General features: G+C 40.7%; 1 protein-coding gene across 1 annotated transcript in view; it reads right to left on the bottom strand.

Annotated features, from left to right (window-relative positions):
- LOC139611857 (transmembrane protein 132D) overlaps positions 1 to 21,019 on the bottom strand; it is a 29,940-nt gene extending 8,921 nt beyond the window's left edge. Inside the window, exons 1-6 of the mRNA XM_071466805.1 lie at positions 20,446 to 21,019; positions 16,008 to 16,935; positions 10,847 to 10,993; positions 6,333 to 6,504; positions 3,192 to 3,335; positions 154 to 362 (exon numbers count right to left, since the gene is read on the bottom strand). Coding sequence (XP_071322906.1) covers positions 154 to 362; positions 3,192 to 3,335; positions 6,333 to 6,504; positions 10,847 to 10,993; positions 16,008 to 16,935; positions 20,446 to 20,542 — 1,697 coding nt within the window. The 5' untranslated portion in view covers positions 20,543 to 21,019. The remainder of the gene's footprint in view (positions 1 to 153; positions 363 to 3,191; positions 3,336 to 6,332; positions 6,505 to 10,846; positions 10,994 to 16,007; positions 16,936 to 20,445) is intronic.
- Positions 21,020 to 26,507: the final 5,488 nt, after the last annotated feature.

Below are 26,507 nucleotides of genomic sequence, written 5' to 3'. Positions count from 1 at the left end.
GACTTGACTTGACTCCGGCCTTCACAGACAATGCTTACTCTACACAGAACAAGAGTATATCTTATACACATATGAATTATACAGCGTAATAGCACTGTGCTGTGTCTCTGTCCCAGCTCTCTCATCCTGAGGATCAGGCTAACAGGACCTCACCTCCTGCTGCCGGTAGTAACAGGAACCCTCCAGCCTTTGATCTGGCTGAGCTCGGGGTCGGCCACATCGATGAGCAAGGGCAACCGTGGCATCCACACACTCATCTCCAGCTGGGCACTCAAGAAACCATAGGTAAAGTTGACCATCACTCTGTTCTTTCCTCGAGTCTCCTTCCCATTCACATACACATAGTCACAGCCCTCTGAGACCTGGACACGACAGACAAGAAAGACGAGAAAGATGAGGGGTGAATGAGGGGCTCAAGGGCGACAACCTTTGATATTGGCCCCAAAAATATCAGATAGTCTGATGATACCCCTTAATTTCTGTCAGTTTCTGATGCGGTCACTACAAAAGTCTTGGTTCATGGGCAAGAAATCTTTTTTCATTTTAGAATCGCTGGACAAGAACCGGGGCTGAACTGTAGTCTAGAGATTTTGATTCAACTTTCTCCAGACAAACACTAGTAGAGGCTTTTCCATGTAAAGCCCCATGGAAAATGAATGAGAAAGTTTTTAGCTAGAAACTGACAGAGGGGAGAGTGTGAACAGAGGCACCAATACAAATAAGCTGAAACCACACAGACAGACATATTATTCATTTCGTACAACTTCCAAAGTCTGGCTGGGGAATTGCACTATGTTGCTGTTCATGTCATGTAAATTCACAACAGTGGTCTCTATGAAACTGTTACGGAATATAAATTAGCTCTGCCTTACAACCGTTCCTGTAGTGCTGCTGTACTGTAGGTGGGAGTGTTGCAGTCCCCACCAGTGAGAGCAATGAGGTGAGACACAGCACTTGGTGTGTTTTATTTAAGATTGGAGGCCTATCTCCACTGCCGCCTCACTTATCTTAACAAACCAGTGGCTCCACAGAGGTAATTGGAGAGCACTAGACTGGAGAATAGAGTGTAGCACTGGAGAGAGGCAGATGAAAAGGGGGGGGGGGGGGGCACAAAAAGTGAGGAAAAAGCCCAGGGAGGAATGGCTTCCAAGGCAAGTCAACTTGAACTCCTGTGGAAATGTTGAGGGAGGACGGTCTCTGAAGACCTTCTCCCATAATGCTGACTGGTCTGAACCACAGCCTCTGATGTCTTGTGCAGCTCTCCACTGTAACTATGTATACTGTAAGGTCAGGGGACACCTGAAAAAATAATCTTTATATACACTTAAATCAAGTGTTTTTCTGCTCAGTAATGAGACATGTTGATAAAAAATTTAAAAGTCATTCTCCTTTAACTTTATCTTCATTTTTCAATGGCCAGCCTCCTCCCTATATGTACTGTGGTGCCATACTGTTAGGACATGCTGTTAGTGCTTGACCAGTCAAAGCTAAAAGCAGACATCAGAACCATACAGAACTGGACACAACATCTCCCAGTACATTTCAGAGCAGCGCTCTGTCCCATAAATGATCTGATATTGTCTGTTTGCATTCATCTTGTAATTTACAGTACTTACTAAGCCATATAACATAACACCCAAGGCTTTCAATTCTGTCCTGCTTTTTTCATATTAGCATATTTTCCTCTCTGTAGGGTTCTCTGTGGAAATCTACAGTAAGTCTGAGAAGTTTAAGTCACCATATTGAGACAGGAAAATGCAAAAGCAAATACATTGTCACTGGAGTGTGTCGTTGTCAGTTAATGGTAAATGTTTTGAAGATTAATATATAAGTTGTTTTTTTAGGTGTTTTTCCTGTATGCTGCACATTTGATTTGTTTACTGTCAGTTCAAAGGAGTAGTCCTTCCACTTGTTCAGCCAGGAAGGAGCACAGAAAGGTGAAGATGTTCAGGCAGAGTGCAGCAAGGAAATACAGGCAGCACAAAATCATGAGACAGGACAGGCCCTGAATTCAAAAGAGATTTTTTACTACTACTGCATATCACTAAATCTAGGAGTTGGGGCACTGTACTATATGTGCATCTATTTATCCTGTAGCAGTTATGGCATAAAAGATAAAGTCTGTGTGTTTCAAGAGTTAACTTCATCTGGTCCATGGCCTTGGTCTAAGAGGTCACTGATAGCAGGAAGCGTTAGGTGGCCATTCAGACGCACAGTAATAACTGGATTAAGTTCCTCTACTGATACAGAAAATCATTACAAAGACAGTCTCTGGTTTTTTGGCTCTTTCTCGCTCTCTTAGGCTTACACACTCATGCTTCACACTTGAAAAAAAGCCAGTGGCTGTCGTGTTGTCTAATGGAAAACGATATAATTCCTTTACTTCTTCTCTGCTGCTCTTTCTCTATATCCCTCTCTCTGTTTCTCTCTCGCTACTCCTACTGTTCTAGTAACATGGCTCCATTACACAAAGGTCAAATCACTGTGCTTATGGACTGAGTGGTGGGATCATGAGCTCAGTCTCTAATGCCATATGGAAGAGGCTGCTTTTATCCACGATGCCCACACACCCAGAGACACACACCCACACACGCGCACACACACGAACGCACGCACGCACGCACGCATGCACGCACGCACGCACACACACACACAGAAAGCTTGATGGCACAGTGACAAAGAATGTCTTGGAGTCATAAATCAGAATAAATTTCGTATTTTTAATGCCTCAAATTCTGTTTAATTACCGTTTAACATTCAGCAAAATTGCTTTGTATGCAAATTAGGCATGGATAATATATCAAATTCATACTGGTATTAAATAAGAAAGAAGCAATTGCTGCAATAGTTTTTTTGTATAATAGTTGTTTTTGTCTATTTAAAACTGAGGAATTATATATTATTTTTGTTCACTTTACAGATTGCATACACAGCGAATACTTAATGACCAAGCTGCCCAGTTTCACATTAGTCAAGATTAACTTGTGGTGTGGCACTAATGCACTAAAGACCAGCAAAGTAGCTGGCATAAAAGGAAGGGACTGTTTGATCACATGCTAAAATTTAAAAAAGCAGGTGGTTTACACATAGTTTGAGTTTGGTCTGGAATTTGAAATTCACAAGCAGCATGGAAATTATTATAGTGACTATTCCAGTCCAGGATGACTGGGCCTGTGGTTGTAATGGCTTACCTTGAGTACATCCTCCTCTGTGGACCTACAGCTGGTGTAGTTGGTCACATCCGTAACTGAGCCATTAGCCTCCACAGCCAGAGTTTTCACCGGCACTGACACCACTTTACCCGTCAGCACTGCAGTATTCAAGATATCAGTGTTCTGTGCAGGGAGAAGGGCAAATACAGAGCAGATTTCAAACGTGGGCTGGAGCACTGTCACAGGTTTATTCATCAGCATGTACAATAAAAGTGGGGGACAGAGGGTTTGGGCTGTTTTGAAAAAAAATCACTTCTTGCCAGCTTAACTAGAATAAGAGAAACTTATTCTAATGCTTCATATTTTTTGTGAGTGCAGTTTGAAGGTTGAGGGCTGAGACTGAGATTAGCCCATTTTAGCTCATTTGCTAGATATCAGCTGAAAGATCAGGGAGATACATGAAACTTTTTCAAAGATGAATTTCTACTCTCACTTCACCATATGTTGTACTTTCCACTAACGATTTCAAGTGGATGTGATGTTTAATGCTACTGTACGTTCCCTCGGTGCTGAAGAAGATGTATTTTCCTACAATTTAGATGAACTGCATGTTCAGTAAAACTACAATCTGCACACAGAGAAATAAAAAATGGTTATCCACCGTTATCAGCTTTTTATTACTCTGGGTTAGTATGAAACAGAGGCAGGCAGGTATTTGACACATTTGGTACATTGCTATGCAACAGCAATGGGCCCACCCTGCAAGGAAAACTTGTCTAAATACGCAGCTGAACTAATACATTATACAATATAATCACTACTTTTATGGGGGCAGGGATGACAGACAGAGAGTGGGTGTTAGCAAGACTAACAGGGATTAAAACACTCCCAGGCTGGCAAACTTGATTCATTGAAATCACACTGATGCAACACTCACACACAAACTGGACAGATGTGCTAAAATACTAAAAGTAATATCTCTGTGATGATAATATACAGTACATGTCTGTCTCTTGCATACCTGGATAAAAATAGGTCCTCTACTGTAGTGTACCACCCACAGATCAAGACTCATATTCATATACTAACACCTAAACCTGATTACATGTATAATCTTCCAACCCATTTTCCCACCTTGTACTGTACGTCTACGTCAAAGCTGAGCAACAGCTTAGCTCTGATACATCCTGTATTTTGTCATTAATCATGACGTAGCTGCATTTTTACACTTTAACTCCTTCTTCAACATGGATTTACAACTACTTTCCAGTGTATAAGATCCCTGAAAACGTCTTTTTAATCTATCATAGGTAGTGTCCGTGTGTGTTTGTCTGTGTCTGTGTCTCTGTCTGTGTAAGAAGCTCAGTGTGTGGTTTTTTTTCCTACTGATGCTTGTGGACTAAAGCATCAGACAGCACTTGGCAGATGTTGCCCGGCAGCTTCACATTCTGAACTCTGTCGGCTTGACAGCTGCTGACCGCAATTCCAAAAGGACATGCTCTAGTTCAGACTGCGACACTGGCCCAAACATAAGCCACGGGATCAGGGGTAGCACAAAATCAGAAAGCAATATCAACACTCTGCAGTGCTGGCAGCGTCACACTGAGAGATCTTGATGTCCGATGTTTCAGCAAGCTCTGCAGTAATCTGGCTTGTGGCGATCAAGTTCAGCTCAAGCAGTTCAGCTCTACTTTAAATCTGCCTCTTTTCTGAAAGTAGAGTTATATTTACACTCTGTGGTATGTCTTGGTATTGTTTGTTCATTCATTTTTATTAATTTCCTTCATTCAGATCCTATAGTGTTTCACACAAGGGAGGTAAATATGACATTAACATGAGGAGAACATGCAGAAAACATGCAGAAAGGTCTTTCCATCACTTTCGTTCAATAACCATTGTAGTGAATCAGTTCTAGTGCAGATGACAGTGAGTATGAGTTCAGACTTACCTGCAGCTTTTATTTATTTACTTCTGGCGGTGGTGGAGATTCATGTCTGGTTGTAAAAATTAATTTGTTTTCCTATTAATATGAAGCTACAACTATTCCAGTTAAAGGAAAAGAACAACAGCCGACTTGTGAAGTAGGTCTTTTCACTCCACTGTTTACACTGTTTTTTCTCATGTGAATCCTGTGAGTGACTGAGATGAAACATATTTGCTCCCTAGTGTTTGTCTGATTCATGTTGACTATTGTAGCAGAGGATAAACCTCCTGTCAAAGACAAACATGGATCTACCTCATTTCTGGTGGTTGTTCTCAAAATATAAAGGTTTTTGAGACAAGTACACATAGCAGCAGGGAATCAGTCTAAGCATCAAGAATAATATTGATGTATCACAGATAATACTGTGATCACAGTGTGTCTTTTGCAAACAGGCAGACGTGACTTGAAAGGTAGTGAGCTCTACAGTGCAGACCTATGATAAACATAGAGATGTAGTAAATGTTAAAAAACGATTGGTGGCAAAAGCTACAAGCTGTTGACATATTCATTTTACTCCTTTAAAACGCGGCAATTACTTGTAGCACGTTTGTCTTCATCTGTATAAAATGAAAGATAAAACACAAATTAATGACTAGAACCTCACAAATGAGTGGGCATTTCTTTAGGATGTCCAACTTTGAACACTTCTAGATGGCAGAACAAAGACTAGAACATCTGTGTAAGTTAAACCAGCAGATAGCGACAGCATTTTTTCTTCATAAACAGGACTGCACTATTTATGATGCCAATTTATGATGCATCCTCCCAGATGATACCATCTCACCTTGTTTATACGTCAAGGGAATCATCAGGAGTTTGGGTGTATGAAATTGCCTTTTATTGCAGCAATAAATTCCAATTTCATTAAGACTGAGTGTGGTCGTAGCACACCCCTAAATGCCCTGTCTTCTTGTTCCACCTGTGACAAAGCTTGACCTGAGTCCTTTGGCTTTCATAAGCTCATCCTTCCTCAAACATCAGAATTAATGTTATGTAAGACTACAAGAGAGAGAATAGATCGTTTAGACAATTAAGGGTGCAAGCTGCAGGGAAGGCAGAGTGATCAATTTACAACCAGAAAGTATGTAAGACAGTATGTAAGTGTGTATACAAATGTGAACTCTATATGTGAGAAAAAGAAAAAAGAAATATTGTACACATGCCAGCATTTTAAGTTGACACAGATATGTCCTTACCATGACCAGAGGTGCCAGCCCCACAAAGTCTCTCTGAGTTGTGTATATCCGCATTACACCCACATCCTTGACGTTCCCTGGCAGCTCCAGACGCCAGGAGATCGACTGACTCTCAGCCTGCTCTGAAACGTCTTTTGGCACAAAGTCAAGTTGTAAAACCTCCAGAAGACCCCTGTTTGAAGATAAAATTTTAAAATATGATATGTTTAGACAAGTTAAAGTAAACCTTGGTGATGTTTGCTGAACAGCCGTTATCTCATAATAGCCACATTGTGGCTATTATGAGATAACGGCAGTGAAGAAGAGTCAGTAACTTTCACTGCAAAATCTATGTGCTGACATCAGCCACCTTAAACTACTGGTCATACAAGACCAAGTAAGCCTATAGCAACAAAACCTATAATGAAGTAAAGGATTGTTTTATTGCTTATTCAGTGTTTCATTTTTAAGATGAACAATGTGTTATGTCTTCGTTCAACGATTACATACATTTGCTTTACTTAAATTTGCTTTAAATATTAACACTTTAAAATTAAAACTATATTTTGACAGTGCTGTGCACAGGAAGGCTAAACAAACAGTTGCAGATACCTCACACCCACAACACTTAGAGTTTGAACTGCTTCCGTCTATTTAGAACCCCAAGCTCCAGTCGGAACATATACGAGTAGTCTTATATTCCCTATGCCTTACAGGCATTGAACACAAAATGAGTGCACCAGGAAACACTTGTTACTTGTTTTGGTATTTTATAATATTAGCTCTCTGGTATTTATATAAACTATCTGCTGCTACCTGCTCATTTGCACCATTGTATTGTATGTTGTACATGTATGTTTTTAACAATGTGTTGTGTCACTCAACCATATTAAATTTTAGGTTGGACATTCACTCATACACAGTAGTGATTTCCTGTACATTATAGTATATATGTATAGTATTGTAAATATAGGACGTGCTGTTTCAAGAGTTTCACATTTTCCACTTATTCAGACTTATTGAAAACGCCATTGTGGTTATATATATTATTGAACTAAATGGAATTTAAATTAAGGGCTAAATGTGGAGATCAATGAAACATGAATAAGCAATTCAGTTAGTGTCTGTCCACATTCGGTTTAAGACTTAGCTGCTAACTGCAGTTTTCATTTGGAGAGTAGTAATTATGAGTTTAAAGATATTCTTGGCACCATTTCAGAGTCAGTTAGTGTAATCTTAGGCATTATTAGGAAAATGACTAAGGTTAATCCAGGTTAGAGAACAAAGGCAAACAGGGATCCGTTTCCAATAGAAATATGCTGAATATTTGTTATTAAACCTCTGGAAACTGTTGGATTTGACATTTTTCATAGAACACCGTCTTGTGTCGGGAGACAAGGGTAGTTCAGTACAACAAACGCAGAAGGGGCTGAGGTGAGGCGGGTGCTCTCTCGTGTACCTCGAGGAGAAAGGTAAATATTTGTAAAGACATTTAGACACTGCCTATAAAAAAAGAAAAAGATAGAAATTGCTCTGACTTTCATGCAAAGCAAACGGTAGAGTTTAAACCGAAAGTGAATGCAATACAAAAAAGGTCTCATTTCCATCAGCAGACAGAAGAATAAGGTGAGAGTGTGAAGGGAAGATTAAGTGAGCTGGCAGAGATTTCAGCCAAGTAGTCTGGTCAAAGGATTGTCAAAGAAATGCCATTTGATGTTATTTGATGCTGGAGAGAGTGTGTAGGCACACCTGCCAGTATGAACAGATCAAAGGGAAAATTGAGCAGAATGTGAATGGAGCTGTGGCACTTTGAAGTGGAGTAAAACTTTGCATAAAGCAAAACAATGAGCCTCTGTATGGCTACAACTCACATTTAATAAAAGGTCACAAATGTTGAAATCAGCAGCAACAAGGATGAACACAAGCATAAAAAGGTATGTCTCACATGAAGATAAAAAAAATATTCCATCAAGAGGAACTCTTTGTATTAATGAATAAGGAGTAACATAAACGAGGCCATTACAAGGTTATGCGCAGTACTTCAGGTCACTAATGAGTGTTTGCATCTATAAGCTTTGGACTAGTGGTAAAAAATTAAAGTGCCTTGCGTTTCAACGTTTCAAAATAACAAGCTTGCAATTCAAGATGAGTTCAATTAAAGCTTTTTTTGTATGTCTTAAAAAACAATATTCTTCCTCACCACTGTGAAGCTGTTTACAGAGGGTCAGTGATACCGAGTTAGAGCCCCACAAAGAGAAACAACAAGGTGGTTTTTTTACACGACAAGGCTGACACGACAATCATGTCTTTAGGCTAACTATAAAGGTACTGGCAGCATCTCGCTAATTTAGCTTAGCATAAAGACTGGAAGACGAACTAGCTAGTCTAACCAAAAAATTGCTTGGCACGTAACCCCCTGTAGGCTACGCTAAGCTAACCAGATGCTGGATGTAACTTCAAATACACCTCACAAACATGAGCGTGGTATCAATGCTCTCATCTAACTAATGGCATGATAGCAATTAAGTATATTTCCCAAAATGTAAAGTTATTCCTTTAAGAATAAGAATAAGATGGTTACAAACACTCTTAACAAGTGGACCAAACGAGAAAGTAATTCTACTGAAATATCGTATGGAATTAAGGCAAGTTAATGTAAAATCTATGTTTTTGTACCCTTACAATATGCCTGAAGTCACGTGGGTCCTGGGAAAATGTACTGAAAAGCATTCAAAACTAAGCTTGCTTCACAAGAATCTTCATTTCATATAAACTTAATCTCTTTGACGTGGTCCTCGTCTTATCTTAAATGGGATGGATTCAGACAGACTTTAAACAGACTGAAATGATTCACACTGAAAACACTGGGAGAGCGTGAGAGGGAGACAGAGAAACATAGAAGGGGTTAATGCCCCTATTTCCTGGAAATCCGTCTGTTAGGGTGGGACTTTAAACCCCTGGACATATCATCACTTCAAAGCACAGTGGTGGGAGAATCTGTGTGTGTGCTCTATGTGTTGCATGTGTGTGTGTGTGTATGTGTGTTTGTGTGTGTCCTGGTGGAAGCTCAGGACAAGGGACACGACTTGGAATATCTCTCCTTCCTAATCTCCCCTTCTGAACGTGCAAGCACTTAAGCCTGGATAACGTAGCCGTGATTATGGATGATTACGGATAAGTGGGTCGAACGGACGGCGGGTGGTGTGTGTCGGCCTGGGTGGGGGGTTGCTGGGCAGAGGTGGCTGATGTTGTGTGCCACCACCAGTGTCAGGAGACACTGATAAAATCAGCTGGTGTGTATCAGGCAAAGCAGGCAGAGAAAATGCTATGAAAGTATTGTTCATTTACTATTAAGTTAAAGAGAGTAGAAGCACTCCACCAGCGCTTTAATTTAGTCAATAATCATATTTAAATGTCTCATTTATAATTTACTTTAGTGAATCTGGAGAGTAAAATTGGTGATCCTGCAGGGTGGAGACGATAGCTCATTAGACAGAGCTCATCATTCAGATTCATATGTGTGTATATGTGTTTTTGGTGTTATGATTTTGTCTGATTCTGTAATCGTTTTTTAAGAATGATAACTATTAGGTATTTTACAGAAAGTCAAAGGAACTGAGTAATCTAAAATGAGCTGAGCTGCATTATGTCAAACTAAGTTGATTTTTCTAGAAGTGTGAAGTAGCTGAGAAAACAGGAGGCCCCAATTATCAATCTTCTATTTCTGAGCATTGCTGTATCCAATTATCAGCTTCACTGCATCCAAGTAAAAACTAAACACAGCCATACGGCTCAAAATAGCTCAAATCCAGGGATTGTGGATTAAAACAACACAAAAAAAAAATATTCTAAATTAGTTACACGATGATATGGATTTATTCCTCCCATTGCTGTTTTACAATGTTCTTACTGCAGTATCATCTTAATATTCTGCAGTTGTCAGACCCCACGCTGACTTTAGAAATGAATGTTAGACATCAACTGTCTGCAGAGGTGGTCAGGCAGTTTTTTTTTCTTTTTTTTTCTTTAGCTGGAAGAATTTCTGCATGAAATAGGATCTACAAAAGGCGGAGCAGGTATAAACTAACTTCTGGTAATGCAGATTTATTTCAGATACACATGGGTACTCTACAGACAAAATACTACATGGAAAGTGATGCAGTAACATATTTTTTTACACAGACGCTACTTAATTTTGTGTGCTTGCTGACAGTCTGTGCACCAGCACAAGAGAGCAAGGCCACAAATGATTAGTTTTCCCCTGGAAAAGAATCTATTCATTTTCAGTTTGTCCCTGCTCTGTGAAGAGAACACAGAGAGAAGGTAACATTGGGGATGTTTTTTTCATGACAACTGATCGTGCCGTTTGGATTATTGTAATCTCAGAAAATCAAGGCAACAAGAGACAATAAGAAGTGATAAAAGATGAAGATAGCTTTTTTTCTATGTGTAGAGACAGAACTTTTGGAAGGGGCTGCTGAAAACACACAGATCTCTGACGCTGTGCACATGGATTGCACATGTAGCGTACTGACCTCTTTGCGGTGATAGCAACCTTCCTGTGGCAGACGACAGAGACCGTGTTGGGGGACGCTCCCCTGCCAGGCTCCACCAGAATGTCCCACAGCGCTGAGTCGCTGGGCCGTGCTGCACTGAATGACAGACCCGCTTTCACTGTCGCCCTGCAGCAAATACATACACACATACATAGTCCAGTTATGACAAAGCATAGCATCATTTTAATGACTATTAACCAACTAAAAATACACTGTAGTGCTGTTTCTGAATCTTTTATTACCAAACTGACACTGACACTGTACAATACAGTGTGATGTGTAATAATACTCCAACACTGAACAGAAATATCTGTACTGTTCCCATGTATGTGTTTTGTATTAGAATTATAACAAATTTAAGCTTTTATAAAAGATGTTCTCCATCCCTTTGTATCTGCTGCCTGCTGCCGGCATTGTGCAGTGTGTGTGTGTGTGTGCATTTGTTTGCAAAAGCATGTTATTTTTTTTGTTTTTTTGTATACATGTGCATGTTTTGTATGTGTGTTTATTTGTGTAATTAGCCCTTCATATTGTGCCAAACGAGATGAGTCGCTGACAGACTGATGTGTCACAGGCTGCTGGCAGACTGAGAATTAGCAGGGGTATTTAATTCCCATTAGCCCTGGGGAGAACTGGGAATCAGTTAATCAGATGTCTGATTCAGACTCACACGTCAGTCTGCTGGGAGAAACAAAACACTTATTATGAATTATATGAATGGACCAGACAGTCCTGGTGGTCCAACAATCATATGGGGCATTGTTTTTTAAAGAAGACATCACTCTGATAATTACAATGATGTTGCACCAAATATCTTTTGAGATGGTTATAGAACAGCTATAGGAGTCACAGGCTGAAATGTAAAATGAGCGACAGGAAACATGTTTAAAATGCACTGATTTTCTAATCTGCACTCCCACAGACACCTAGCTACAGGGTGGGAGCCTCATGTGTTTCGGAGCAGGCAAATTTTTTCATGGCAAGGATTCAACGAGGTGCTGGAAACCTTCCAGAGGGAATTCAGCCTTTGCTTACTCAAGAGCATCACTCAGCTCCTGCTGATTTGTCATCAGGATATTCATGCTGAGAATAATTTGAAAAACCTCCACCTCAATAAGGTTTTGCACATTGTGAATGCCTTTGAACTAAAGTCACTGAAACAGTCTCGAGAGGATGTGTCACATGCTGGAAGTATGCATCTCACAAAAGATAGACAGTGGGCATGAAAGCTGTAGCAAACACATTCACAATACCATTAAACCTCCGTCATCTGTCTCATCTGTTGATGCCGGGAAGGACGGATCCACACTTTCATTACATCTACCACAAAACCCATTCCTGCCATGAGCGAGTTGAGACACAAACTTAGGACTTAGTTTTCTACACTACTTTCTAGCAGTTGCCCTGTAGCCCAACCACTTCATAGTCTGATAGTGAGAGATTAGATCTATATTCTACTTACCTAAAAATGAAGACTTGAGGATAATTATAAAAGTAATAATTATACTTTTTTATTGCACATTTTCTGTCCGCTAATGGTTTCGGGAGGCGACCTGCTACAATCTCTTCCTGTTGTAACGACCTGTTTTTTTGTCTCCAAACAGCTGAAGAACATTGAAACTGACAGATGGAAAGAAACTCACACACTAAATCTATTCCAGCTAGAATAAGAGTCAGTATACATACCCATGTTCAGCACATGCACACATAAGTCCAAATACACATGCTCACAAATACAGATTTTTGATCAAACAGCAACCAGACTAATCAATAACCATTGAGACTGAGGTCAAGGTCAGAGTTGTTTGACAGACACAATACAGTATGCATGAGCGCATGTATACACACACACACACATACACACACACACACACACACACAAAATGCAAGTAGTCGTTGAAGCAAACTCACAAAATCTCACATTATTTTCATTTACATTTCATTTAAAATTTCAATCAATTTTAAGCAGATCAAGATAACAACTTCGAAAAACCTGTTTTCCTGAGCAAACTAACAGTGTTTTTGCATATCAGTCTATTCAAACTACCCATATCTGCAAACTCGTTTTCAGGCTATCTGTCCAGCTCAGCCTCACAGTGACAACAGCACCTGATGATCACCCCTCCCAGGGGTGCAAACCACTTCAGCCGGCTCCTGTTGAGTGTGGAGGGGCTTTAACTCAAAGCCAGGATCTTCCTGTCCCGGATCACTGGCTTTCTCACCCACAAGCAGACACAAGCCTCCCTGCGGAGAAACCTAATTTCGGGCACTTCTATCTTTGCTCTTTGTCTTTGTCAGTCACTACCCAGAGTTCATGACCACAGGTGGGGGGACAGAATGGATATCGATCTGTAAACTCCTCACCACTGTTTTACCAAACTCATTCAATCTCTTTGTTTAAAACTGTGAAAGCTGGAAAGCTTCCAACTCTGTTGTTTGCTGTTAATTCCATTAGCCATTCGTGCAGAAGAGAAGAGGGATTGTTTTTTTGTTTTTTTTTTTGTTTTGGTGATTTGTTATCTGTGGACACTTTGTGTTTACTCTTAATTTTTTGATATTTGACTCTAGTGTGGGCAGAGAAAACAACTATTTTTCTGGTATTTCCACCTAAGAAAGCAAGATCACAAAATGTTTGTTATTCAATGAAATGTATGTGATGAAAAGTATGTGAAAATAGTGGGTTTATACACTGCCTGTGTGCTTAATAGGTGGGCATGATGGCCTTGAAAAACATACACATGCACCACACAGATGTATATGGTTAATCCTGGCAGTCAGCCCAGATCATCTCTACCCCAAAGGGTTAACCCTCTTGATTCATTTTCAATCAAGGCCACAGATTATGTGGCCTAAACCTGCTGGAGTGGACTCAATCTTGGGCCAAAGAGTGAAGTAGAGCAGGGATTTCTCCCAGGAGGAATCAATCACTTTGCCAAGCTCCTCAGAGCTAGCCCTCAACTTGGACTTAACTACTGGACTCAGTCCCCTCTTCTTGTCCAATCTCATTCTGGACGTGGCAGTGGGTCAGAAATACACAGACCGAAATCACTGACCTGACTGGGGGAACTTCGGTGCTACGGTCAGTGAGTCCAGGTTTGGGGAATATCAGGTGAAGAGGCTGTAAATCCTTCCAAATAGTCAAAACAACAGCAGATGTTAAAGGGTCAGCGTCTCTCTACCAAATTGTATTCACGTAATTTGAACAATGCCAGAAGAGCCCCATTCAGGTCACTGGGTCTGTGTGTTTGTGTGTGTGCAGGCATGGCAATGTTTGTGGATGGTAAGTCTGAATTTGAGAAGAGCACTGGGATTGACCGACACACAGCCACAGGTTTAACTGCGCGTCCTATGGATTAATACACATATCTTAACATTGCTCTCCATTTTGCCTGCATCCTGCTGCAGATTACTGTGGGGTTGGTGCGTCTGCAGCATGATATCACTAAATCACGGGATTAGAGAGAAATTTGTCTTGCGTTTCAGACAAAACCATTAAGCTGAGTAAAGACTGGAAACAGAAACCTCACTGCGGTGGCTTTACACTTTACTGATCTGAAACATGCTGATAAAAACAATTTTACTCCACTCAATGATGTGCATCAAAAGGCAGCAAGTACAAGAACTTTCACAGCAGACTGAACCATGTGTTTCAGTGTGACACGGCTGCTTTCATATTAAGTTCACTTTTCTCCAAAGGAGTGAGGAAGATGTTAGTTATTTGTTTCCTGCTCCATTAAATAGATGCATTATTTATGAAGTCAAATACCCGGAGAACCTTGTTGAAACGTTAGTGGGATGTTGAGATATGAAAACTGGTGAATCATTTCCCAATTATTTCCCTGTTTATGGAAGAGTGCTCTCTATAACTCCCCCACTAACTGAGAAGTTGGAGAAGACAGGATATAACATGTCAGTAATTTATGAAGCCAGTGAAACTGGCAGATAACACAAGTCATGTTGGTGTTCAAGCATTTCACAGTGTGGCCTTGATGGTGGGCCATATCAGTATTCAAGTGCCTTAAGTAACCATTTAAATGCATGGAGCTTATCCCTCGTGAAGATGCTCAAATATACTGTACATCATGATGATTCAACTTGGTTTCAGTCTCTTTTTCTGCTTCACATGTTTCGGTGATAATAAAATTTTATGTGGCTCCACCTAAACCCTTGTCTCTGCAAACTCAGCAACACAGTTAAATAATTCTAATGTCTTCTGGGAGTGACGTTTTTCACTAAATGCCATCTGAAGGAGCAAAGTGTGATGTTGGCATAATTAAAACAGTATGTGATTAAACTGCTTTAGTGTAATATTTGTTCATTCCATATTGAAAGGGCAGACACAGGCTTACAGGATACCTAAATAGGTATACAAACCTGGCAACAACATCACCACAGTGCACGCAAAACAGCCGATAGATGTATTTTTGTAGGACTAACCTCTACAGAACAATATAGAAAACACCTATCAATACACCATTTGAATGAAACAAGTGTAAATGCCATGTTTAATTGTCAGCAAAGAAGACTGGCATCTCAAATTGCAATTTGCTTATGAAGCACTATGACTTGACTTTCCCTCAAAAACTTAAGGCTTGACTTCAGATCTGCACTGACAGATTTGAGATTTGGCTTGGATTTATCTCAAATTACCAGAGGCTTGGCTTGGTCTAGCCCCAAAAGACCTAAAAGCAGCTCTGCAATGTACCCACACGATCAGAAGCCAGTGTAAATTGGAATGTAAGAGGGTGGGTCAGTGTCCAACAGGTGCTAAGCTGAAGAAAATTCAAAAAATGTATTAAAATTCCTACAGAGTGATGAACAAATACTAGAAAGATACGTTTTTTTTAAATTCACTGTATGTATAATAAGCTCCCTTTAATTTTGTGAAGTTGATGTTTTCCGCAGAAGTAATTGTTTGAAAATTTGGGAAATACACCTCTTTGTTTTGTTGTTGAGACTTTGATGAGAAGATTGATCATCTCATGTCCACGTCTGAGAAATTTAAGACCGCAGCCACCGGTCGTTTGTTTTACCTTAGCATAAGGAGTGGAAACTGGGGTTTAATTTGGGTGAAGGTAACAAAACCTACCAAACCATACAATTAAGAGCATCGTAATTAAAACAAGGGAAGATCTCTCACCTGAGTGTGAAATTTTCCAGGGTAGATGTACTAGCAAGGAAGATATAGAAAGTTGCCACATCGGTGGTCTTCAGGGGCTTGGAAGAAGTCTGGATCACCACGGCGCCTCCCAGCCTCAGCCGAAGGAAGGTGGGGTTTCCTGGTGGAGTTCTGAGCAGATTAACACTTCCTATCCGCCTCATGGGTGTCCCTGATCCCCCAGAGTCTCTTCCTCTTCCCACTCCTACACGTTGCAGGCTATCCTGCGGGGTACACTGGCCTGTCTGATCCCTCCGACTCTGGAAGTAGACCTCCACAAGGTTCCCCTGAGGCCCCTTAATTCCTTCAGTTTTTCCTTCCTCCCTGCTAGAGCTTCCTGATCGGCTGGCCGAGCTGAACCAGGCAGGTTCCGGCTTCAGCTGTGCCACACAGAATCCACCTGGAGACACCAGGCACGCCCCACGAACTTCCCTCGTCTCCCAGAAGGCGTAAGCCGTCACACAGTGAGCACCATCGTTTGCCTTGACTCCACCACTTTTCCTCCCATTATCTTCACTAGACTCCATCCTTTCTTGCCCAACAGTGATGTTGCTTCCTGTGGGCATGTGGAAGAGGATCTTAACAACAGGAGACGAGGAACGAACCTGGCGGACCAAAATTACGGGCAGTATGCTGCGCCCACTGAGGAGCAGGTCTTGTGGAATCGGGGCATCTACAGTCAGGGGCCCATACGAAGCATTGACAATGGACTGGCGGATCCCATTGCCTGGACCAGTGATGAGAAATGTTTGAGTCTGAGACTTCAGGCTGGAGTTTCCCAATGGGTCGGGACTGTCCTGTCTCAAAATCACATGGTCCATGTTGCGGACCTGAAAGTTGATGGTGGGATAAACTGGAGATGGTGTGGAGGGCATCCCAAGATCTTCAGCAACCATCTGACTCTCAGCCACTGGGAGGGGGGAATTTACAAAGAGAAGTTAGTGCAGTAACATCTGTACAACCACTTCAAATCAGCATTTCATTGTTAAGTTTCAAATCCGTTGATACAAATATTTGTCACTTACAAAATCAGTATGTTACTGTAATTGCAAACATTTGGGGATGACAGGAGGATGAGGGGCTGAAAAAGGGATCACGGCTGAAGAAACACAGCTCAGTACAGAGTACAGAGAGGTGAGTTCTGTGCCAAAAGGGGCAAGCGGGCATCAAAAAGCTGCTAAGACCAGGTTGGTCATCTTAAGGAACCAAGGGTGATGAGACTCAGGGTAAAGGCAATGACTTGCTGCTGCAAAAATAGTCCATTCCCCCATGTTGTGCCTGCATTGAAAAAGAGGATAAAGGTGCTTATGGTGGAGGAAGGTGAGAACTGAGACAAACAGGAGAGAGAGGTGTTTGGCACGTCTGAACAGGCTGGAACAGAAAATTGAATGAGCTGGAGGCAATTGTAATCCCGTCTCTTAAAGCTGTGCTAAGTGCTGGATTTGATGATCTGAAATTTTGCACATCAGATGTCTGTGAAAAATAACTTTAAAAGCAATTACCTCATCATTGCGAACATGAACTTTGAGGATCACCCAAACTGCTATGTAATGATGAACATTAACTGAGTTTTTAATAGTTTCATACTCGAGCATCTGTAAACACTGGATGTTCCTGTCCCTGAAAGGTGAAGAGACTATTCACATTGTCCTAACCAAACCATTGCATTTAACAGCCTAGTGATGGCACTCACTGCAGGTGGAGTGATGGAGAAAATTACCATACATTACAGTGTCAGTTCTGTCTCTAGCCTGTACCATGTAACAAGATGGTAGCAATTATGGTAAATTCTATAGGTTGTTGATGAAATGTTCAACCAAACAAAACACATTATATTTGACATTGCAGTTATCTTTTCTAGCAATAAAGAATATTATGTGTGTAATATTGTGTGTGTAACTCATATCTTCTTCTTGTGCACCAAAGGTCTCAATTATACTTGTCTATTAACACAAATTACACTTTCCACTCTCCACGTACCACTTCTACGCAATGCAGTAAAAGGAATGGCAAATGCAGCATCTGAGTGTTAAAAAGGCTCTCGAAACTTCCAGGATGCCCTATGTGACAGCTCCCACTTCCTCCTGCCAAAGACACTTGGTACTTTGCCATCCTCCATGTTGAAGCGCTCCGGAATTAATGTGTGTTATTTGACTTTCCCTTCCCTCACAAAAATAACTTATCTAAAGGCAAATGCAGTGAGTGACTAAGTTATATGTCATTCTTTTTCTGATTTTCAAACCATATTTCACGAATACATCTATATGTAAATCAATTTTCTTCCTGAAGGGAAAGGAAAGCCTATGGAGAAAAATACAGATGTCAGAGTTAATATTAAAAATGTAGTATTCAGACGCACACAGGAAGCTGTCTCATAAATTCCAGAGATCACACTGATGTTGTAAGGAGTTTGACATTAAAGGCTAAAACAGATAGTGGCTGGTGCACATCATTCTCCAAACCAGAGGTAGAATGAAACAAAATGAAAAAGGTGAGTCAACTCTATAATTACTTCCTATTTTCAGATCTTTGTTGTTTGATGATGTTTGTATTTATAAAAGAGCTTTTAAAACCCAGGAGTGGATTTTTATTACATTTGGTAGACAGATCGACTAATTAGTTTTCTTTGATGAGCCACATCTGACAAACAATTGTTAGATTTACAGCATAAACAGGAATTAATTGTTAAAACATAATAATTAAGGGACTGATTCCAAATCCTAGCGAGTTTTATATTTAGCCTAAAAGTGTGAGAAATGCTAAGTTTGATGTTTGTGCTTTCTAGTTTAAGTTCTGTCTTATTTTACCATCTGTATTCTACTCCAACAAGGATGAGAGAGATGTGAGAATACTATAGGTTTTTAACAAAAAACAGGACTTTTTTGGCTGTTAAAAAGAGCTCAGAGCTGGAACGGACCAGTCTGTGCTCTCTCAAGGTTGTAAATCCATCTTAAAATATACCCTCGTACTAAATGGCTCCCAACACATGGCTATATACGACAGCAATTTATTGACTGAGAAGGATATAAAGGGGAAAATCATTCTCAGCCTGGTTCAAAACAAGTTGGCAACATATGTAATCATAAAACGACTTGGAAAGGAGAATATGATAATAGATCATGCTCACATACTCACATGTTGTTAAACACTAAACTGTGAGAAAAATGTTACTTTGCCCTCAGGTTTTCCCATAATTCTATGGTAAAAGTAATGTTATAAGATCACACTACTTCTGTCTTGCAAACTCAAGTCTGAAGCATAAAGTAGCCCACTGCTGATGTACACTACTGTACATCGGTAAAAGTATTTCTTATTGGTTAGATATTAATTTGGCGAGCCCTGGCTGGATCCCCTGTAGTATCTGGACTTGTGATATTACAAGAAAGATGAACTATCTGAAATATTTGAGCTACTATTATAAATGTTGGTTCAATCTCAGACAGGCTCGCTGACACAACAGGCAGTACATCTGCAACTGGACTGAAAGATAAGGCTGCCATGCATATTCATGGTTCCCAAGCAGAGAAGATATCAAAGGCTGAACCCTATCACTTAGATACGCATTAAGAACACAGCTGCACAGCTGAGTCCTCCACTAGCAGGAATATGACAGTCCCACATATGTATAGTGAAAAATGCACATGCAGATATTATGTGCAGATATATAAACCCAGGCAATCTCAGAAAGTAGTCTTTCGCATGACATCAGTATCAGAGAGAGACAGACAGCTTCCAGTGCAGGTTATCTTTAAACAACCAGAGAAACAGCTGTGCAGCCTCGGCTTCAGGCCTCTTTAATCCCACAGATGCACACTGGAGAGCGTGCTGTTGCCTTCATGGGACAATGAAATGGATAGAGGCCATGGGTGGTAACCAGACAACGCTGGACAATGAGAAATTACAACTCTATCCTTGAAAAAACAGTCACCTGAACACATCATGCAATGAAATGGTTTCATAACCTCAGTGTGAACATTTTCTGGATTGTTGATATTATTTAAGGCTCACTTCTCAAACACGTCCTACTTTACACAACCAAATAGTCTTTTACTGGGCTTCCTTAAAGTTTGTGCTACTAATAGCCTAAAGCAAAACAGCAGCCTGCCTCACCATCTTGTGCACATTTGAAACCAAGCCAGAATCATGCCTTCAATAAGGGGAGGCGTAAAGCAAACCTAGTATAGTGTGTGTTTAGATCATCAGAGCAAATATGAGAGCGTATGCACTCATTTCATCTTCATTAATGTCCCCTTGTAAACACAGCTGAAGCCTTTGAGCTACACCCAGTCCAGTCCAATTATCTTCACATACGTACACATTCATTGGGTCTGCTCCAACACAAATGAGGCACCTCAGACCAGTGAACAAATATAAGGAGAAACTGTTTACAACTCACCAAAGAGGAGTCATAAAATCTCACCTTTAACAGCTGTGAGAACAGCCACTGCGACAACGGAGAGCAAAGGACGGATGGGAGAGTTGAGCATCATTTCAGCAAAGTTGCAAGTTCTGGCCATCCACTCATCCGCGCTCCGGGGCGCAAAGTGGTAAGCTTTGGTGGCGGTCTGCACTCGGCTGGAAGAAAGCGCTGGAAACAAATCACTACATTGTCTGATGTCCGCTGAAGTTACTTCCTCTGACTGAAGAGGATCAAGTGGGAAAACACAATTCCTGGTTCACTTCCTTTTCCACATTAAAGCCTCTTCTAGTTGCATCTGTATTGGTCCCCTTCTCCTCTGGTTTCTCTCGCTGATGAGAGGGACGTTTTTGCTCCGGTGGCACGGTTGGAGCTGACACGGCAGGACAGCAACAGGCTCGTCTATCCCCCTGATAGAAATCAGTAAACATGTGCCGTCTGTCAGATTAACCAGACCCACGTGGGTAATCGCCGGTAGGGGAAGAGCTGCGCGCAAATTAAATGCACATGAGGTCAAGAGGATCAGTGGTTTCTCTACGAGTCATTTTAATGTTGATTTAACAAGTTAAAGATATGATTCTGGGCCAAAGGCCGAAACATCATGATGATTATTAAGATTTGACTAGCAAATAAGAAAAAAAATAGACTAGTTCCCATTGACAAAAAAACATTCTCTCTTCATCTGTTTGGACTATATCGACACGTGTTTTACTATATTTAAGCTTCTGTATTTATGTATGTAGGCATTTGAATTAGCTGTGTCAATACTTCAGAAAGTATTTGAGAGACATAAAAGTTTTGCCAGCTGTCAGTTGCATATTCTCAGTCCATGGCATCATATGGGATCATTCTTGGTGAGTAGGATGGAGCAGATGGATGCAGGCACTATAGCTAAAGCCTTGTGGCATCACAGCACACTATACATTTGGCAGCAAGCACTCATGCAGACTTCGCTTTAATCTTGCATGACTCCTGCTGGACCACATGATGTGAATGTGTTTATTGACAGTTTGAGACTACATCAAACGTGTGTCCACACAGAATTCATGGATTTGAGGTGAATAAAAAATGTATCTTTGTGGCCACGTTTCGTTTCACAGCACGCTTTCTTTTTTTTTTATGTGCATCACTTCAAATGCCTTGACAAAAATCCCATACACTTATTATAATGAGGAAAACTGAGCATCAGTGTGAGAGCAAGCCAGAGAGGTGATGCAGTTTAAGCACTGTGTCATCCATCCACTCTGGTTCTGGAGACTCTGGAGACATATGACTAAGTGCTGATATCAGATTTACAGTAAGAACAGCTAGTGGCTATAATGAGTGTGGTCAGACGTGTCTTCTCTTCTCCACCCTCCAACACCCCACTAAATACCTGTTCTCTGAAACAAATGTGGCAGAATATGTCTGCCAACCAAATCACTGTGCCCAGTGCCTCATGGCCTGTTTTATTGCAAAGTGGCACCAGCAGGGTGACAGCATTATGCAAGCAGACTTCATGGGCGAAAAAGCATCTTCTCTCCTGACAGCAGAGGCTGATTAAAATAAATAGGTGACTTAGATAGACTTTTGGGGGCCTCTAAATGCCAATAAAACTTTGAAGAATTAATGGAGTCTGTATTATCTCAGGATAGGAACTTGATTTTACCGTACACACTGCTGCAGTGTTTACTGTGCAGGGATAGTACATGCATTGCATTTTAAAGTCACTGAGCTTTAAATTAAGCAGTTTGTCTATTTTTCTGGCCCAGTTTAATTATCAAAGCTGACAGCGGCAGAAGCCTCTGACTATTGAGTGTGGGATCATCTCCAGATGTTTGTTGTTGTTCCATAAATGCACAGATGACAGAGGTGGTCAGATGCACCATGGGTGACTCCAATACTGGATATAAAGCTGCAGCCAGGTGGCTCAAAGATTTTTGGAGGTCATTTGATGTGGAGCAAACTGGGTCAAGACCTCAATTCCTGTAATCATTTATACATTTTCTTTTTAAACAGGAAGCTGTGCCTGATCGAGCTGAAACAGATAAATAGCAGGTGAAATTTCCTCAGTGCATCCTTTGTCAGAGCCAAAGCTTAGTCAAGGATTCAGGATATGTTTGAGGGAAATAGCTCAACAACTTTTAGAATGATTTTTTTTTTTATTTAGTACAGACATTCTCTGTCCCAAGAGGATGAATCCAAATGACTTTGGTGATCGCCTGACTTTTCCTCTAATGCTGCCATGAGGCTGACATTGTTGATTTTTAGTGCCATGAGATTTGGTACAGATATTTCTGTCCCCATGAAGATGAATTGCAGTAATGGTGGCGATCTGACTTTTCCTTTAGCTCCATCATTAGGCCAACATTTCAATTTGTCCAGTACTTTATGACCAAACATCTGCAAAACTCCTATTCCCAACAGCCTCAGCTGCACTTTGTGTTTTGTGCTAATTGGGAAACACTAACATGCTAAGATAAGATGGTGAACATGGTAAACATAATATCTGCTATATAGATATATGGATAATTTAAGACAGATGTTGAAAGTGCAAAAGCATTATATATCAAATGAAAATTGCTTGTTTTTTTTTTTTAAAGGATACATTAACCATGCTGGAAATAGTTAACATCTTAATGCTGTTCAGAGGAAACTTACTTTCAATCAACATGGTAAAAAAAAAAAAAAAAAAAAAAGAGAAGAAAAAAATGAGAAAAAAACATCAGTGACATGTTACATATATACTTAACTGTGTGTGAACAAGTCAGGATAGGTGATATCACAGATCATCTGAGGAACCTTCCACCTGGAAGCTGACATCCAGATGAACTGTGACCAGCCTGTGGCTGCTCAGGGCACACCGGGGTCATCATATGATTAGTAGATCTATTAACCTTTACTGACAGTAATCCAGCTCAGTGATGGATACTGAACCACAGCAATGTTCCATCTTAGTAATTCCTTAATACCTCTTATAACTCTCCATCGGCCAAATGGTGATGAAATTAACTCTCATCAATCCATCAAACAGGGATCAGGTCAACTCAGCTCGCTTTCATCATTCTGATGCCACATCCAACTATCAAATAAATAGAAGAGATAATAATGACAACCCAAAAAAGTGGTTCAAGAACACCTAAGCCAAGTGGAGTCGTAAACATTTATGAAACCCTCTGAATGCAAACTGCTTCAGTACTCTGATCTCCAGGGAGTGCTGGAGTCCAGTCTCTGAACATAAAGATGTCTTTACACCTGTGTAATAACACTTAGCACCACGGCCAGCCAAGGGGGAGTCGGTGAGCCAGCCACGCAGCTAGTCTTTTCAATACTCATGGTGCTAGAGCTCTGAGGGCTCTCCAGCCAAGCTGTGGCCTGCAGACATCTCCCACTCCAAGCAGTCTAAGCTGAAGATGAATCACCAAGGCAAGGCCTGTGCCCTGAGCTGCTTCCCTTCGCTGACATCAGCCAATGCTCTCCAGCTCATGACGAATGATGGCTCTTCTTAGAGCGTGGCTACCATAAACTTCAGTTTTCCGCCTCTGCAGGAAGCCTTTAACAAATTACCATCCAGGTGGTATATCCTCCCACTGACAGTCTGCCCTCAGACTGCCGTGATGGACAGGTAAGAGGCTTGTCTCTAGCCACCTGTTGGGAAACGCATTGATGTTGGTGTGGATGGATGGACCCAGGTGAACCTTTCAGAGTGTAGATTTTTTTTGTTGAGGATTTTTGTCATCAGAGGTAAAAAGGAATAATGTAAAACCTACTGTACACAGCTCCAGGTCATATCACAGGATCAGATCATATATTATTGCTAATGTTTTCATGGATGCCGCATAAATGCAAAGACATGATTTTTATTTTATGTATGCAAAGCTACTGGATTACTGACCAGTAAAATCCAGCAACTGCCCCAGGGCCTCAGACCTTCAGGGGGCCTAAAGGCTGCAGGGTCACTGCGTGGCAATTAGTTTGTGGTAATTTCATTAATTGCTAATTTTTTTTGGTAATTACGTATGCAACATCTAGCACAATATTAAGTGAAATGATTGAGGCCTTAAGGCAGTTCCTGCATTTTTACCTAAACCTCAGGCCCTGTGTTGTGAAGGGAACCATGAGTCAATATTTTAATGCTAATATTTAATGATTTCAGTTTCCTGATGAAAAACGAACATGTGCCTGTATGAGAATTCATCACATGTTAATTACTGTTTCACGTTTTATGTTAAATGTTGTGAAATATCTGTAAATCACATGTGCTTACATCATTCGAATGTCTCATCTGCTATTATGTGTCTAATGTGCAATAATCATATTACCAGAAACTCACACACAAAATTAGCACAGAGGCCCTGGTGGATGTGTGGCATGAGACACAGTGTAATGAAGCTGCCATGCTTGCTGTGTACAATGTGGCTAAAGGCCATGCATCATGCAGGCCTACACAAAGTGGAAGTAGAGGGGCTAAATAGGGGCCCAAAGTTTTGCCCCAGGTCCCTCAGGCTGGTTAATCAACCGTGCATGTATCCAGAGAAGAATATAAAGGTGTAGGTATTATAGGCGAGGCAATATAATACCATACACAGCCCTTCCTGAACCTCTTTTATACAAACCTACTATACCTACTATATGAACTATGTGAAGTTTTACAAACTGTTCAAGCTCAGATATCTCCAGCTGTATATCAAAGTCAAATTAAAATATTTTACCTGGGAGATCCCTGCTGTGATTTCTGGATAGGAGGGTCAAATGGATGTTGAGTGTTTAACTGGCACTCTGAGGTTTTGTGAAATATTCAGAAAGGCCAGCAGAAGATGGATGTCTCCTTATGCCCCCCTCTGGTGGTGTGGCAGATGGGACGAAAGCGAGTGATAGAGAGGTTACAACTGGCGAGAATTTTAAACATCCATTGGCCCTCGGGGACTCCAGAGACTTACAGCTCAATATAGATCTGTTGGATAGAGAGGGAAAATAAGGGCAGGAGTGAACTAGAGAAGGAGAGGAGGAGGTGGGTGGGTGAGGAGGAAAAAAAGGAAGGGAGGGGGGTGAGAGATGGAGAGGAAAGGAAAGACAGGGAAAGAGGAGAGTATCAGGCAAATATATTAGAAGCAACAAAACAAAGATTCATTGATTTACAAATTCAATCTCCTCTCTTTCTTACCTCTATGAGAAAAGAATGGGTGTTTCAGCAAAACCCTGCTGAAAGACTGCAGTATTTTTTCACTGTGCTCCACAGTCTCTCAGGCTCTCTTCCTGCTTGATTCAACATTAGAATTAAGCAAATGGTAAAAAAAAAAAAAACAAAAAAAACAAATATGCATATCGAGGAGGGTGTGAAAAGGCAGAAGGGGGAAGAAGAGGAAACTGAGGGACCTTTTTTCAAGTTCAGCCCTGTGGGCTTTTTATGATGTGAAATTTGTGGTAACTGTGGCATCAACACATATCAGACACTTAAATATATTTCTGAGACTGACAGGTTTGTCACTGCATACGTGATGTCCCTCATTATTAAACTACAGTCCTCACAATCACATACTGCGACTGCCCAACTAAAAACCACTGCTGCCCTCCTGAGGACTGTGATGTAACAGCATGAACACAGACAGACGTGGCTGTGGCACACACACCAATATGTGACCGACATTACAAAAGATTGTGGAAAATAACATGTTAAGGTGGTTTGGTTGATGTTTTGATTGTCATTTATTTCATGCATTTTTTTACATTGACAAATATTCTGTATAGCACATTTTTATGGACATAGCAAAAGAAATAGAAAAATCATGCTCAAATTAGTATCAGAAACTGGCCTGAGTATCTCAGTGTGTATCTCAGAACACTTTCACATCTCTCCATCAACCATGATATAGGTATATGTTAAGTAATCTGAGAAGTAATGTAATGTAGTAAAAGTAATAGTAATGATAAATTTAATATATTACAGGTAAACAATCTTATTGGAAGTATCACCTACATTAGTTTCTGCCTGTTACTGATTAATAGGTTATGCATTTGTCAGTATATATAATATATAATTATTGGATCTCAGATTCTGAATCACGTTGGCTCACTCACTGTAGCTT

Source organism: Trachinotus anak, unplaced genomic scaffold (assembly GCF_046630095.1).
Source record: "Trachinotus anak isolate AG129_WGS33_773 ecotype Australia unplaced genomic scaffold, CSIRO_AGI_Tana_v1 ptg000028l, whole genome shotgun sequence".
Classification (NCBI taxonomy): domain Eukaryota; kingdom Metazoa; phylum Chordata; class Actinopteri; order Carangiformes; family Carangidae; genus Trachinotus; species Trachinotus anak.
Note: the sequence above shows the minus strand (reverse complement) of the source record. Positions and strands in the feature narration are given on the sequence as shown.